This window comes from Podarcis muralis, chromosome 11 (genome assembly GCF_964188315.1).
Source record: "Podarcis muralis chromosome 11, rPodMur119.hap1.1, whole genome shotgun sequence".
Taxonomy (NCBI): Eukaryota; Metazoa; Chordata; class Lepidosauria; order Squamata; family Lacertidae; genus Podarcis; species Podarcis muralis.
This window is the reverse complement of record NC_135665.1, coordinates 46,673,874-46,686,091: the sequence shown is the minus strand read 5'-3', so window position 1 is coordinate 46,686,091 and position 12,218 is coordinate 46,673,874. Positions and strand designations below refer to the sequence as shown.

The 12,218-nt window shown below is 42.9% G+C and overlaps 1 protein-coding gene across 1 annotated transcript; it reads left to right on the top strand.

Moving 5' to 3' along the window:
• The first annotated feature begins 4,757 nt into the window (after nt 1–4,757).
• MRPS30 (mitochondrial ribosomal protein S30) lies at nt 4,758–11,997 on the top strand. The gene is made up of 5 exons (XM_028749010.2): nt 4,758–5,367; nt 6,556–6,701; nt 8,551–8,656; nt 9,809–9,985; nt 11,499–11,997. The coding sequence occupies exons 1-5, from the start codon at nt 4,779–4,781 to the stop codon at nt 11,765–11,767; spliced, it is 1,287 nt and encodes a 428-aa protein (XP_028604843.2). The 5' UTR covers nt 4,758–4,778; the 3' UTR covers nt 11,768–11,997.
• Nucleotides 11,998–12,218: the final 221 nt, after the last annotated feature.

Genomic DNA, 12,218 nt, shown 5'->3' with positions numbered 1-12,218 from the left:
GGCTGTTCTCCAACTGGAGCACTGGCAGGCCAGTGTTTCCCAGTTGTCAGTGTTTATGCTACATTTTTTTAGATTTGCCTTGAGACAGTCTTTAAACCTCTTTTGTTGACCACCAGCATTACTCTTTTCATTTTTAAGTTCGGAATAGAGTAGTTGCTTTGGAAGATGATCATCAGGCATCTGCACAACATGACCAGTCCAACGAAGTTGATGTTGAAGAATCATTGCTTCAACACTGGTTAAACCATGTCCTGATACAAAAGTGATCCTATATTTTTCCATGCGCTTCTCCTTCTGATTAACTTCCTACAACAGTAGCCTGTTGTTTGGGGGGTTCTTGTTGTTGTTTAGTCGTGTCCGACTCTTCGTGACCCCATGGACCAGAGCATGCCAGGCACCCCTGTCCTCCACCGCCTCCCGCAGCTTGGTCAAACTCATGCTGGTAGCCTCGCGAACACTGTCCAACCACCTCATCCTCTGTCGTCCCCTACTCCTTGTGCCCTCCATCTTTCCCAACATCAGGGTCTTTTCCAGGGAGTCTTCTCTTCTCATGAGGTGGCCAAAGTATTGGCGCCTCAGCTTCAAGATCTGTCCTTCGAGTGAGCACTCAGGGCTGATTTCCTTCAGAATGGATAGGTTTGATCTTCTTGCAGTCCATGGGACCCTCAAGAGTCTCCTCCAGCACCATAATTCAAAAGGATCAATTCTTTAGCGATCAGCCTTCTTTATGGTCCAGCTCTCACTTCCATACATCACTACTGGGAAAACCATAGCTTTAACTATACGGACCTTTGTTGGCAAGGTGATGTCTCTGCTTTTTAAGATGCTGTCTCGGTTAGTCATTACTTTTCTCCCAAGAAGCAGGCGTCTTTTAATTTCATGGGGGTTCTATTTACTTTTAAAGCTCTGCTTTGCCTCACCCAGTTCATCCTCTAGGAATGAGGTGGGTTTCTACTCCCCAGATAAAGAAATTCCCCTGCTTGTGGGTATCCCACAGAGATCTGGCTGGCCACTTTGGGAACAGGCTGCTGTACTTGACGGGCCATTGGCTTGATTCAGCCGGTTCTTATGTTCTGCAGCCATCCTCCAGAAAGTGAGGTGCAGTAGAGACAAGGACAGGAAAATCCTCTTCCTCCAAGGTTTCTTGCACTCAGAATCCAAGGCAGTGTCCTTTGCAACTGTGCATTTTCTGAGGGGGGGGGGTCAGCTTTGCAGCCCTCCCCACCCAAAATGAGCTAGTGATACTAGTTGCTAAACTAAGGTAATGGTATATCTACCTGCAATGCCAAAGTAACATTCATTTGTGAAATTGCAGTGGGAGTGGCAAAGGGCACACCCAGTGCCTCCCCCCCCCCTAGAAAAAGTGGTGCCCGAACTCACCATGAACACCTCCCTCATTCTCTTAGAATGGCAGAGGTGCCCTGGACATGTCACACATTTGCTGTCTAAGCAAGTCATAAAGGCAGGTTGCAGGAGCCTATATTGGAACTCAACACACACACACCAGAGCTAAATAAATAAATCCCATCTGTTTCAATGAAGCTTGCTTCCAAATAAGTGTAATTAAAATTGCAGCTTGTCTGACTCTGTGATGCCTGGTCTCTATATAATAATACCACATGGAATGATTTTTCTTTTCCTTTTTGCTTGTTATAGTTTTGATATATGCTGTACGGGAATACAGCCTGTCAGAAATGTTTTATATGCCTGTGAAATACATTTGGACAAGTGCAGGAAAATTGTGGGTTTTCCACATGGGTTTCATATGGCAAAGCCCCTTCTTGAGCAGATAATGAGTTTTCCCTGCTGAAAGGAGATACAATTCTAAATTATCGTCTGGAGGCTGACTTGCTGCTAAATTTGCAATAATTCAGTTTGGGAACGTGACAAACTGAAATGACAAAAAGGAAATGGCCCCCTGCCAGGCATATAAATTGATGGTGTTTCAGGTCACTGGTTTACAATCCATCTAAAATACTTTGGATGACCTCCAACTAAATCATTCTCAGAGTAGGCCAATTGAAATCAATGGATTTAAGTTACAGTACTTAAATCCGTTGATTTTGAAAGATCTGCTCTGACTATGACTGACAGCGTACATGAGTCTTTGCTTACATTTCATTCATATATATGTGTGTGTGTGTTTAACAGCTCAGTAGGTAGAGCATGAGACTCTTAATCTCAAGGTCATGGGTTCAAGTCCCACATTGGGCAAAGATTCCTACATCACAGGGAGTTGGACCACATGATCATTGTGGTGTCTTCCAACTCTACAATTATATTATTATTACATTTATATTTTGCCTTTTCTCCAAAGAAGAGCTCAAGGTAATTCACCCGCCGCCATTTTATCCTCACAGCTCTGTGAGATAGGTTAAGCTGAGAGTTACTTGTACCAAATCAATTAGTGGGCTTCATGGTTTAGTGGGAATTTGAACCCTAATCTCTCATTTCCTGGTCCAGAACACTAAGCACTACTCCACATTAGATGACATATACTGTGTGTATATAAAATATAGACCAGTATTTCCAAACTATGGTCTGCAAGCTTTATTCAGGGGTCCACAACACGGCTATAAATTTGTGATCAAGGATGGGAGATGGCATGTCTGCTGCGTTCAATATCCATACAGTGGTACCTCGGTTTTCAAACAGCTTAATTCACAAACAACTTGGAACCCAAATGCTGCAAAACCGGAAGTAGGTGTTCTGGTTTTGGAACTCTTTTTCGGAAAAATGTGCTTCATTTTGAGTCCCCTTGTGTTTCCTGTTGCGCTGCTAATTTGCGTCATCCCCTCCCCCCCCCCAATTGTAATTCAAGCCTTCCATTTCCAATTGCAGTTCTCTGAGGTGATATTTGCAGCTTATATTTGGTGCTTTTGTTTTTGCTATTTCTTTTGCGTTTTTTGTTTTGAGGCTTTTTCAGTTAATTTATTTTTGTGACTGTGTGGATCCCAGTTCAGCTGCTGATTGATTGTGTGACTGCGGAAATGGATAAAATCCCCCCATCCAAACAATGACTATCAACAGTGCAGGTAAGAAATTTTTATTTTTATCATCTACAATACTGTTTTATTTATTTTACAGTACAGTACATTGTTTATTGCTTTCATTTTATGGATCAACGGTCTCGTAAGATAGTAAAATTCATGTTAAATTGCTGTTTTGGGGGTTGTTTTTAAAAGTCTGGAACAGATTGATCCATTTTGCATTACTTTCTATGGGAAAGTGTGCCCTGGTTTTGGAACGCATTGGTTCTGGAACAGACTTCCAGAACGGATTAAGTTTGAGAACCAAGGTACCACTGTACTGATTTTTAATTGTCTTTCCATTGCTTCTTTTATTTATTATTCTGTATTTTATTGCATTACACTTTGAATTCAAATAGTGATGCAATAATATACCATATGTAAGGCCTTTGGCAAATTTTCAAGAGGGGATAGAGAATTTGGATGCCAGTGCTGGATACCACTGACACAGACCTAGCAAATGCAAGAACAAAACCGTAACCTGAATAGCTAACTTTGGAAATGATCGTAGCATCTGAAATCCTCAAGAAATGCAATGGGATCGGATCCTTTGGAGCAGAAGCCTCAAATTACTTCAGCCCCTTGGTAGCATATTCTGAGCCACTCCATAGGCATGATCTAATAATCACTTTGTGAACTCAAGGATTGGACCTTCCATTGGACAGATGGGCACTTTGCCTGGATTCTACAGTGGTACCTTGAGTTACATACGCTTCAGGTTACATACGCTTCAGGTTACAGATTCAGCCAACCCAGAAATAGTGCTTCAGGTTAAGAACTTTGCTTCAGGATGAGAACAGAAATCGTGCTCTGGCGGCGCGGCAGCAGCAGGAGGCCCCATTAGCTAAAGTGGTGCTTCAGGTTAAGAACAGTTTCAGGTTAAGTACGGACCTCCGGAACGAATTAAGTACTTAACCTGAGGTACCACTGTACTTCTGCAGGAAATTGTGCATAGCCTTCGGTGTCCTGTCTGCTGCTACTTCTAGCCACATAGCTGGTTCTTACCTCACCTACATCCAACTGCTCCTACCAATTCTATGTAGTTTCCTAGCACCTGCCTCTAGCTACTGGTAATGCCACAGCAACCACTGGTGCAGGTGTGGAGTGAGGCATTTTCCCTTTGTACATTTTTTAAAAATGATTTACATGGAAATCGGTTTATTTTACTTGCATACTCTTTTTGATGTGTTTTCTTTGTTTATGGCTAATTTTGTTACAGTTGGTAGTCGTGTAAATCGATGGTGGTGGTTGTTTTATTATTTACTAAATTTGCAAACCGCCCTTCCCCGGAAGACCACAGGGCGACCCACAACATAAAAATACAAAACGAGGACACAAAATACACAATAAAAACAAGAGTAATCCAATAAAAAACCCTCCCTTCTCCACAAACTCATCTAAATAATGTATCATTTATTAAATTTGATCAATTTTTTTATTGCATGCTGCAAGCCACCTCGAGCGTGGTCATAGAAATGGAAAAGGCGACATACAAATATACAAATATAACCCGGATGGAATTGTAAGGCGCCGCTGAAGCTTCAATCCCACTCGCGTCCGTATAAGGACAACGAGCATGCGCAGTTGCCGGACGTCGCTCCTCTCTCTCACGCCGAGCCTCGGGGGAGCGCGCAGGTTGCCCTTCTCTCTGCGGATCACGTGAGGGGCGCTCAGCCAACCGCGGCTCCCGACGCGCCCGGAAGCGGCCCTCCCCGCTCCTTTTCCCTTTTCCTGTTTCTCGCGGGCAAGATGGCGGCGTCCAGGGGGCTGCGGTTGCTGCGCGACGGCTGGCCGCGGCGGTGGCTCCACGCGGGCCCCTCGGCGGCGGCGCCGCCGGTGCCGAATCCTCTCCCAGCCGCCGCCGCCCCGTCGCTTTACCCTCCGGTGGTGGCGTCGCTGACGGCGAAGAGCAAGGCGGCCAAGCAGCGCCGCCGGGAGCGCTTCTACCAGGAGATCCACGACGCGCCGTCGGTGGAGGAGAAGCTGCGCATCTACGGGAAGCGGCAGCGGCGCAAGTACGTGGTCTACCCGCAGACGTGGGCCGTCAACGCGGACCGCTGGTACCAGGACTACACCAAGACCGCCTTCGTGCCGGGGCTGCCCGGCCCCGTGGCGCCAGGAGCAGCAGAAGGGGAAGGAGGTGGCTGGGACCTGGCCGAGCTGCGCTCCGCGGTGTGCGACGCGCTGCTCCAGGAGCACTTCTACCAGCGCAAGCGGCGCCCCTTTCTCTTCCGCGCCATCGAGCAGGGGCCGTCGCCCTTCCTCACGCAGCTGGCGCTCAGCCTGACGGCCCGACTGGCCAGCGCCAACCCGGTGCTCGGCTCCTCCTCGGCCCTGGGTGCGTGTGTGTAAGCGCGGGGCGGTGGGCAGTGGGACACGTGTGCGTGTGTGTGTGTGTGAGAGAGAAAGAGGGGTGAGAGGAAGGTATTCCAGTAGTCTGAGCTGTTGGCTTCCAGGAATAAAAAAAATAAAAATGGAAGGGGGTTTCTGTCAATTTCTTTATATAGCTTTATATAAGTGCCAGGCAAAAAGCTTTCCTCTAGAACCAGGCCTTTTGCCTTTAACCATTTTTGTCCTTTTAGAAGTGGGTGAGATGTATTCAATGCATTTCTTTTCTTTTCCTTTTGACAATAATAATAAATAAGAATAAAAATGTGCACCCCACCACTGAAACAATTCCATTGTAGCTATCCAACCTTCCAAAATTTTAATATCTCTTGTGATGGTTTGACCTCTTTCCGTTCTACAAACACCTTCCATATCTCCACAAAGTCATTTCTCCTGCATATTCCCCGTCTTACCTTGATGGCACATGTTCATTTATCATTAATAGCTATTAAAGGTAAAAGGACCCCTGACCATTAGGTCCAGACTCTGGGGTTGCGGCGCTCATCTCGCTTTATTGGCCGAGGGAGCCGGTTTACAGCTTCCGGGTATACCCCATCAATGTATTTCTTTCACTCCTTGGTTTTAATGTACCCATGCAGGGTTTTATCATTTGTTTGGTTGTAAGTTGCATTGGGTAAGATAAAGTGACTCACAAATGTAATAATAATAATCTAGTCATGATCCCTAGCAATGTGTGCACTAAGGAGGAATGTGTGTTTGTGGGGGGGGGGAGGTGTTATATTTTTAATCGGATACACACATGCATAGCAAATAATTTGTGAAGCATAGAGATGCATAAAATCCCCTTCTTGTACAGATCAGAGATGGACGCCATACATAATTCCAAGTAGCTTCTGTTTCATTGGCGACATTTATCTAGCATTGTCTCGTATAGGTGCTTCTAGTGTTGAAAGTATTTCTCCTACAGCTTCCATCAGTTGTAGTTGTTCCTCATTTACCTGATTTACTGTGATTTTTCACATATTAAGGTTCAGAAGTGTGCACAGATATTCAGCATGTACGTGTGCACAAAAATTGCTATGTGGTCATGCATGCATCCTTGAATACAGGCATGTTTAATATCTCTCTGGTGGACTCTTGACTGCAGGAGGCATTAAAGACACTCTTGTTATTTCAGACCTCAAACCAGAAGTAAATTTCTATTGGCTGCGTGGTGAGACAGTGGTTCCTCGTGGACATCGAAAGGGTAGAATTGACCCACTGAGATTTCAGATTGATGATAAACCTCACTGTCAGATTCGTATACGAAAACAGCTTTCAGAGGTATGAAGTCCAATTTCATAAAGATTAATGGATTTGCTATTTCTGGTTACTTCAGGGGCGAGTATCGACCCCTAAATAGATCTCTTCTATTATATACCACATTTTGAAGTCTACAGTTTTATTAAATTGAATATGTGTCGGGTGAAATAGCCCCTGTTATGAAGAAATTAGACTATAGCACAGTTTTCCGGAAATGCTTGATAACTAAGGCACATTATTTTTCCGAATTAAAACTGGAAAGTGTATAGCAGTAATAACTATTTATCCTCAGAAAACCTCACCCCCTAGGTTTTTTCATAACTCATTGATTTGGGTGTGTCATCTGAATGGAAGGAGATTGATGGCTCATGCAAAGATACATTGTACACCCCCCCCCCCCCGAGGGCTGGTACTTCTGCAACATCCAATATTGTGCAAGCGGACTCTCCCTTTCTCCCATGCACCTTCCTCATGCCTCCCAAATCTGCTGTGGAGGCTCCCCAACCCTCCAGAAAATATTTTATGGGTACTCAGAGGACTGCGAGGGAGAGGGGGAATCCAGAATGAATGAGATGTTGATATACTATGGATAACCTCCCCTTTGGATTCATGGAGCCTTTTTTATTTTCAAGTCATATTGATTGGCTAGGTGGCTAAACCTGTTGTAAAGTGAGTTGAGTGGTATGAAGTAGTACAGTGTTCGAAACTCATTGTTTTAGGTGCATTTTGCGATAGGGAATGTCATTAGCACGAGCAGCATCTGAACTCCGGGCACAGTATTGCAGTTAAGATTTCATATTAAAACTGCAGAGTGGAAGGAAAGGAGGACCTTTTTCTGCCTCCCCACTTCCACTAATTTTCTGAAGACTGGAGAAGAGACCTTCTTAAGAATATTAGGGAGGGTGGGCATGGGAAGGACTAGACCATATGAAAAATGAGCACAATATTTTAGCTGCAATTCATTCATTTTCAGCTTTGTACTGTTATTAAAAAGTGCACCTAGACATTCCGTTGTTGCACCCATAACCTAGGTTTATTTTATTTTTTTAATAAATTTTTATTCAAAGTTTTCAACATACATAGGAAAAGAAGAACAAAAGAGAAAAACAAACAAAGAAATACACATAGAATAAAACAATAAAACAACAATATATCATACTCCAAATCTTACTTTCTTTTACTATTTGGACTTCCTCACATCTTTCGTTCCTGCTTTCCAAATTCAATAATTTCTAGACAGCAATTTATCACCTTATATCATATACTTATTTGTATTTTCCCCATAACCTAGGTTTAAGGTGCCATTTAGTTCCTAGCTTTCATATCTCAGTTTCTAACACTGAAGCAGTAGCAGCACCTCATTCAGGGATATCAAGGGAATTAAAAGGTAGGGGAAAGTGTGGGTGTAGGTCTATGACGTGGTTTGTCTCCCCTAAACAAGCTGTGAGCGGTAGGCCAAGAACAAACCTTGGCTACAGCTCATGGTTGGTTTGGAGCAAGGCAAACCATGAGCCTGGTATGGACACAGTAGTAAGCCACTATGTCTGCTGATGTTATAGCATTGTGAAATCATTTGAGAGAATTACATCTCCCTGTAGACAATCATGCTAGTGGTAAATAACAAATTACATTGTAATTTAGGTCAAATATTTAAGTGGTCAATAGTGAGAGCACCCTCTTATCATTAATAATTATGTTATAATTGTTTTTTTAAATAATGGTTTAATGTATGTTTTAAATTTTGTATGTTTTTATTTTTTCTAAGCAGAAGTGGTGTAAAGCAGGGCATATTTCTTTTTTTAAAAAATGCATAATACTGTGTGATTATATATCAGTTTATTGAACCGGTTTTCTTTTTTCTCCCCTTAAGTTTGTGCCCCTGGACTATGTGGCTCCTGGAGATATTCCTGTTATTAATGTCTTGCCTGACAAGCTTCCAATGTTCAAACGACAGTATGATAATAAAATATTTATAGGTAAGACTGCCACATCAGAATGCTAATCTCTAAAGTCTCTACTCAATGAATTTGTAGACATATACTTCAGATGCATAATACTTTAACATGTTGTGATGCTGTAATTCAATATGAACAAAATATAATTCATGCCATTCTTTTCAGTGTTTTCATGTTTATTTTTTTAACAAAATAAATCACTTTGCAAGAGGACTTCAGCAACTCATTATATTAGCAACTCATGATATTAGGCATTTGCAGATAACCTTTCAAGTTGCTTTCCATATATTGTATTAAACCTTATGGTCAATCTCTCAAGTGGGCCACTGTTATCATGGCATTATACATTGGGGTCAACTGGCTGAAATAACTGTGGCTTTCTTAATACACATAGCAATGTTGAAGTTGAGTTGGCATTTAAACTATGAATTTTCCAGCATGCAGTTCATTGTGTAGTTCACTTTGCTACTATGGTAAAATATTTTTCTTGATAAGTTTTATACTTTGTTGGATTAGGATGCCTTGGTTTTTTTTGGGAACAAATTATAGCTGTAACACTGTTATATTGGCATAGCGTGCCAAGCCAGTGCACTCCAGATTTCAGAATGGCCTATGCACTTTAAATTTACTCCTTGTTTGAAGTAGATGTTAGATATTTCTAAAGGTTCACAATCTTTATCTAAAAGGCTTGTTAGTTGGCATCAGTCTGTCTTGGGGAGACAATGGAGGAGTACACCGTTGGGAGTGAAGTCAGACAGTTGGAAGGTTACAGCACCTGCTGTGGCTGTAGAGACTGATATGGGAGAGACCTGTTTTATTGCAGCTGGGGCAGATAAAGGCATCCTGTTGCGCTGTTGCAGATGCACCATGGAGTTTTGTCTCTCTGCGCTCCTTCCAGCGGTCATTCGTCCTCTGGTCTCGGCTATGGATGCATGACCTGACCGTCTATACATACTGTGTTCGTCTGCAAAGGATATAAAACAGCTGCATTTTGTATGGCATTGTGTTCATATTTAAATTAATTTTTTAAAAACATACCTGTCAGCATCACTATATTGTTAAGAAATTTTAAGATAAAACAGCTAAGAAATCTGTAATTGGATGAATTGGTACTTTTATCTAAGCATTCTACGTGCTAAAATCTAAAACAATTCTTTCTCTTGTGGGATATAGGATCAAATGTAGCAGATCCATGTGCCTATGGGCATACGCAGTTTCATTTAATTCCCGACAGGCTGAAAAGGGACAGGCTTATAAAAATGAATCTCTTCGATCAGGTTGAAGTGCCCTGTCGTGCTAATGCAATTGCAAGTCTTTTTGCTTGGACTGGAGCACAAGCAATGTACCAAGGTAGGTCAATAGTTAAAGATGATATCCAGTGTTGCAAGATAAGGTAAATAGGAAGCTCACAAATATAACTTTTAGAAGATGATACAGCCATGTGATTTATCTTAGCCCTATTAATGCACTCTAAAGAATATGTGAATGTGGAGTATGTGAGCAATAGGCATGCCCACTTCGCACTTGGCCTTCCCATGTTGAACTGGAAGATCTGAAAGAGGCTTATAAATACTTCTGAGGAACATGGTAGCAAGTCTCATTGTGATTAGGACCTCTAATCATACATGGTTCATGCTTGCTTGGGATATTGTATATGTGCTTAACTGAACATGCTTGCAAACTGCCTTCAGGCCTTCCCACTCAATACAGAAAGGCTGGGGTGGAACAGATAAACCCAGTGTGTGGGGGGGAAGTGAGGTGGGACTAGTATCTGCACTTGAAATCCATGAAAAAGTTGTTGGCATGGTCTTGCAGATTGAGGAGGTGAAGGGTGTTGATCTGTGAGCAGCTATGATCCCTTGTAGAATGGGGAATATCTTGTCTATTGTATATTGAATATCTTGGTGGCGTTGTGGTCCCTCTTAGTGAGGCTCTTGGCTTGCCGATCAGAAGGTTGGCAATTTGAATCCCTGTGATGGGGTGAGCTCCCATTGCTCTGTCCCAGCTCCTGCCAACCTAGCAGTTGGAAAGCATGCCAGTGCAAGTAGACAAATAGATACCACTGCGATGGGAAGGTAAACTGCGTTTCTGTGCGTTCTGGCTTCCGTCACAGTGTTCTGTTGCACCAGAAGCAGTTTAGTCATGCTGGCCACATTACCTGGAAAGCTGTCTAAGGACAAACTCCAGCTCCCTTGGCCTAAAAGCGAGAGAAGCGCTGCACCCCATAGTCACCTTTGACTGGACTTAACCGTCCAGGGGTCCTTTACCTTTTCCTTACCTGTATAGCTCTTAGTTTGTTCTTTTGCTGCTTTAGAAACCATGTCACACAAGTCTCTGGCTGACTCTTGGTTCTTGCCAGACAAAGAAGGAGTGTGGTGGAGTCTCGTTCTTTGGAGGTCTTTGAGCAGAGGCTTGACAACCATATGTCAGGAGTGCTCTGATGGTGTTTCCTGCTTGGCAGGGGGTTGGACTCGATGGCCCTTGTGGTCTGTTCCAACTCTATGATTCTATAAGGTGTTTTATTCAGGCTATTTCCCCTCTAGGGGCCCTTCCTCTTTGTTGTAAGTTGCATGACTGACTGCAAAGTTGGAGCTCTAAACCAGCCTTCCTCAACCTGGTGCCCCCCAGATGTTTTGCACTGCAGTTCTCATCAGCCCCAGCCAGCAAAGACCAGTAGATGGCAGAAGCTGTCCAGGACGTCTGGAAGGCACCAGGATGGGAAAAGCTAGTAAGCTATTAAAATATGCAACCTTTTACAATGGATCTGCAATGACTTTGCTTTTAAAGGCTTGCTGCTTTTTTTGGTTGTTGATAGGAAAATGCTTTTGTTTAGCTGCTGCTTTTTTCCTCCCCTCTCTCCCAGGATTCTGGAGTGAAGCAGATGTGACCCGGCCTTTTGTATCGCAGGCTGTGATTACCGACGGAAGATACTTCAGCTTCTTTTGTTACCAGTTGAATACCTTGGCTCTATCTGCTGATTCTGATAAAAATAACCCAAGAAAGAATATTTGCTGGGGAACTGAAAGTAGGCCGCTGTACGAAGCAATCGAAGAAAACAATGTGAAAGGATTTAATGATGAAATTCTAGTTCAACTGGTTAAATTTCTCTTAAACAGACCAAAGGAAGTATAACATGAAATTCAGGTACATCTGAATCCTCTCAAGATACTCCAATGCCTAAAGTGAAATTTTGTCTGGACTGTCAAAAGTGCAATCCATCTAAGCACTATTCCTATGTTTGGCTCTTTGGATCAGTGAGCTGTACAAGAGCAATGCTGGTGCTCTTAAGTGCTTTGGCTGATTTATTTGTATGGCAATAAACATATATATGTTGCTATTTAAATGAAATAGCAAGACCGACATCTTCTGTGTGTGTTGTCTTGTGTTAAAATGTGGTTCTATCCTCAAAGGAGGACGCAGATTAAATCCACAACTATTAGAAACTAGCAGGAGATTTCACTCCAGATACTGTATCGCAGTGTATATTCTCTAGTTAAATAGCATTTTCAGAGAGTGCCATGGATAGCACCCTCTTTACTCTCCTGAGCCATGCCCCTGCTCCCAGACAAAGCGATCATACACA

Excerpts from the sequence above, each read along its gene's own strand:
- MRPS30 (XM_028749010.2), top strand. The coding sequence starts at position 4,779 with ATGGCGGCGTCCAGGGGGCTGCGGTTGCTGCGCGACGGCTGGCCGCGG. Across the intron at positions 5,368-6,555 it reads CGGCTCCTCCTCGGCCCTGG|ACCTCAAACCAGAAGTAAAT; the intron begins GTGCGTGTGTGT and ends TTGTTATTTCAG. Across the intron at positions 9,986-11,498 it reads AGCACAAGCAATGTACCAAG|GATTCTGGAGTGAAGCAGAT; the intron begins GTAGGTCAATAG and ends CCTCTCTCCCAG.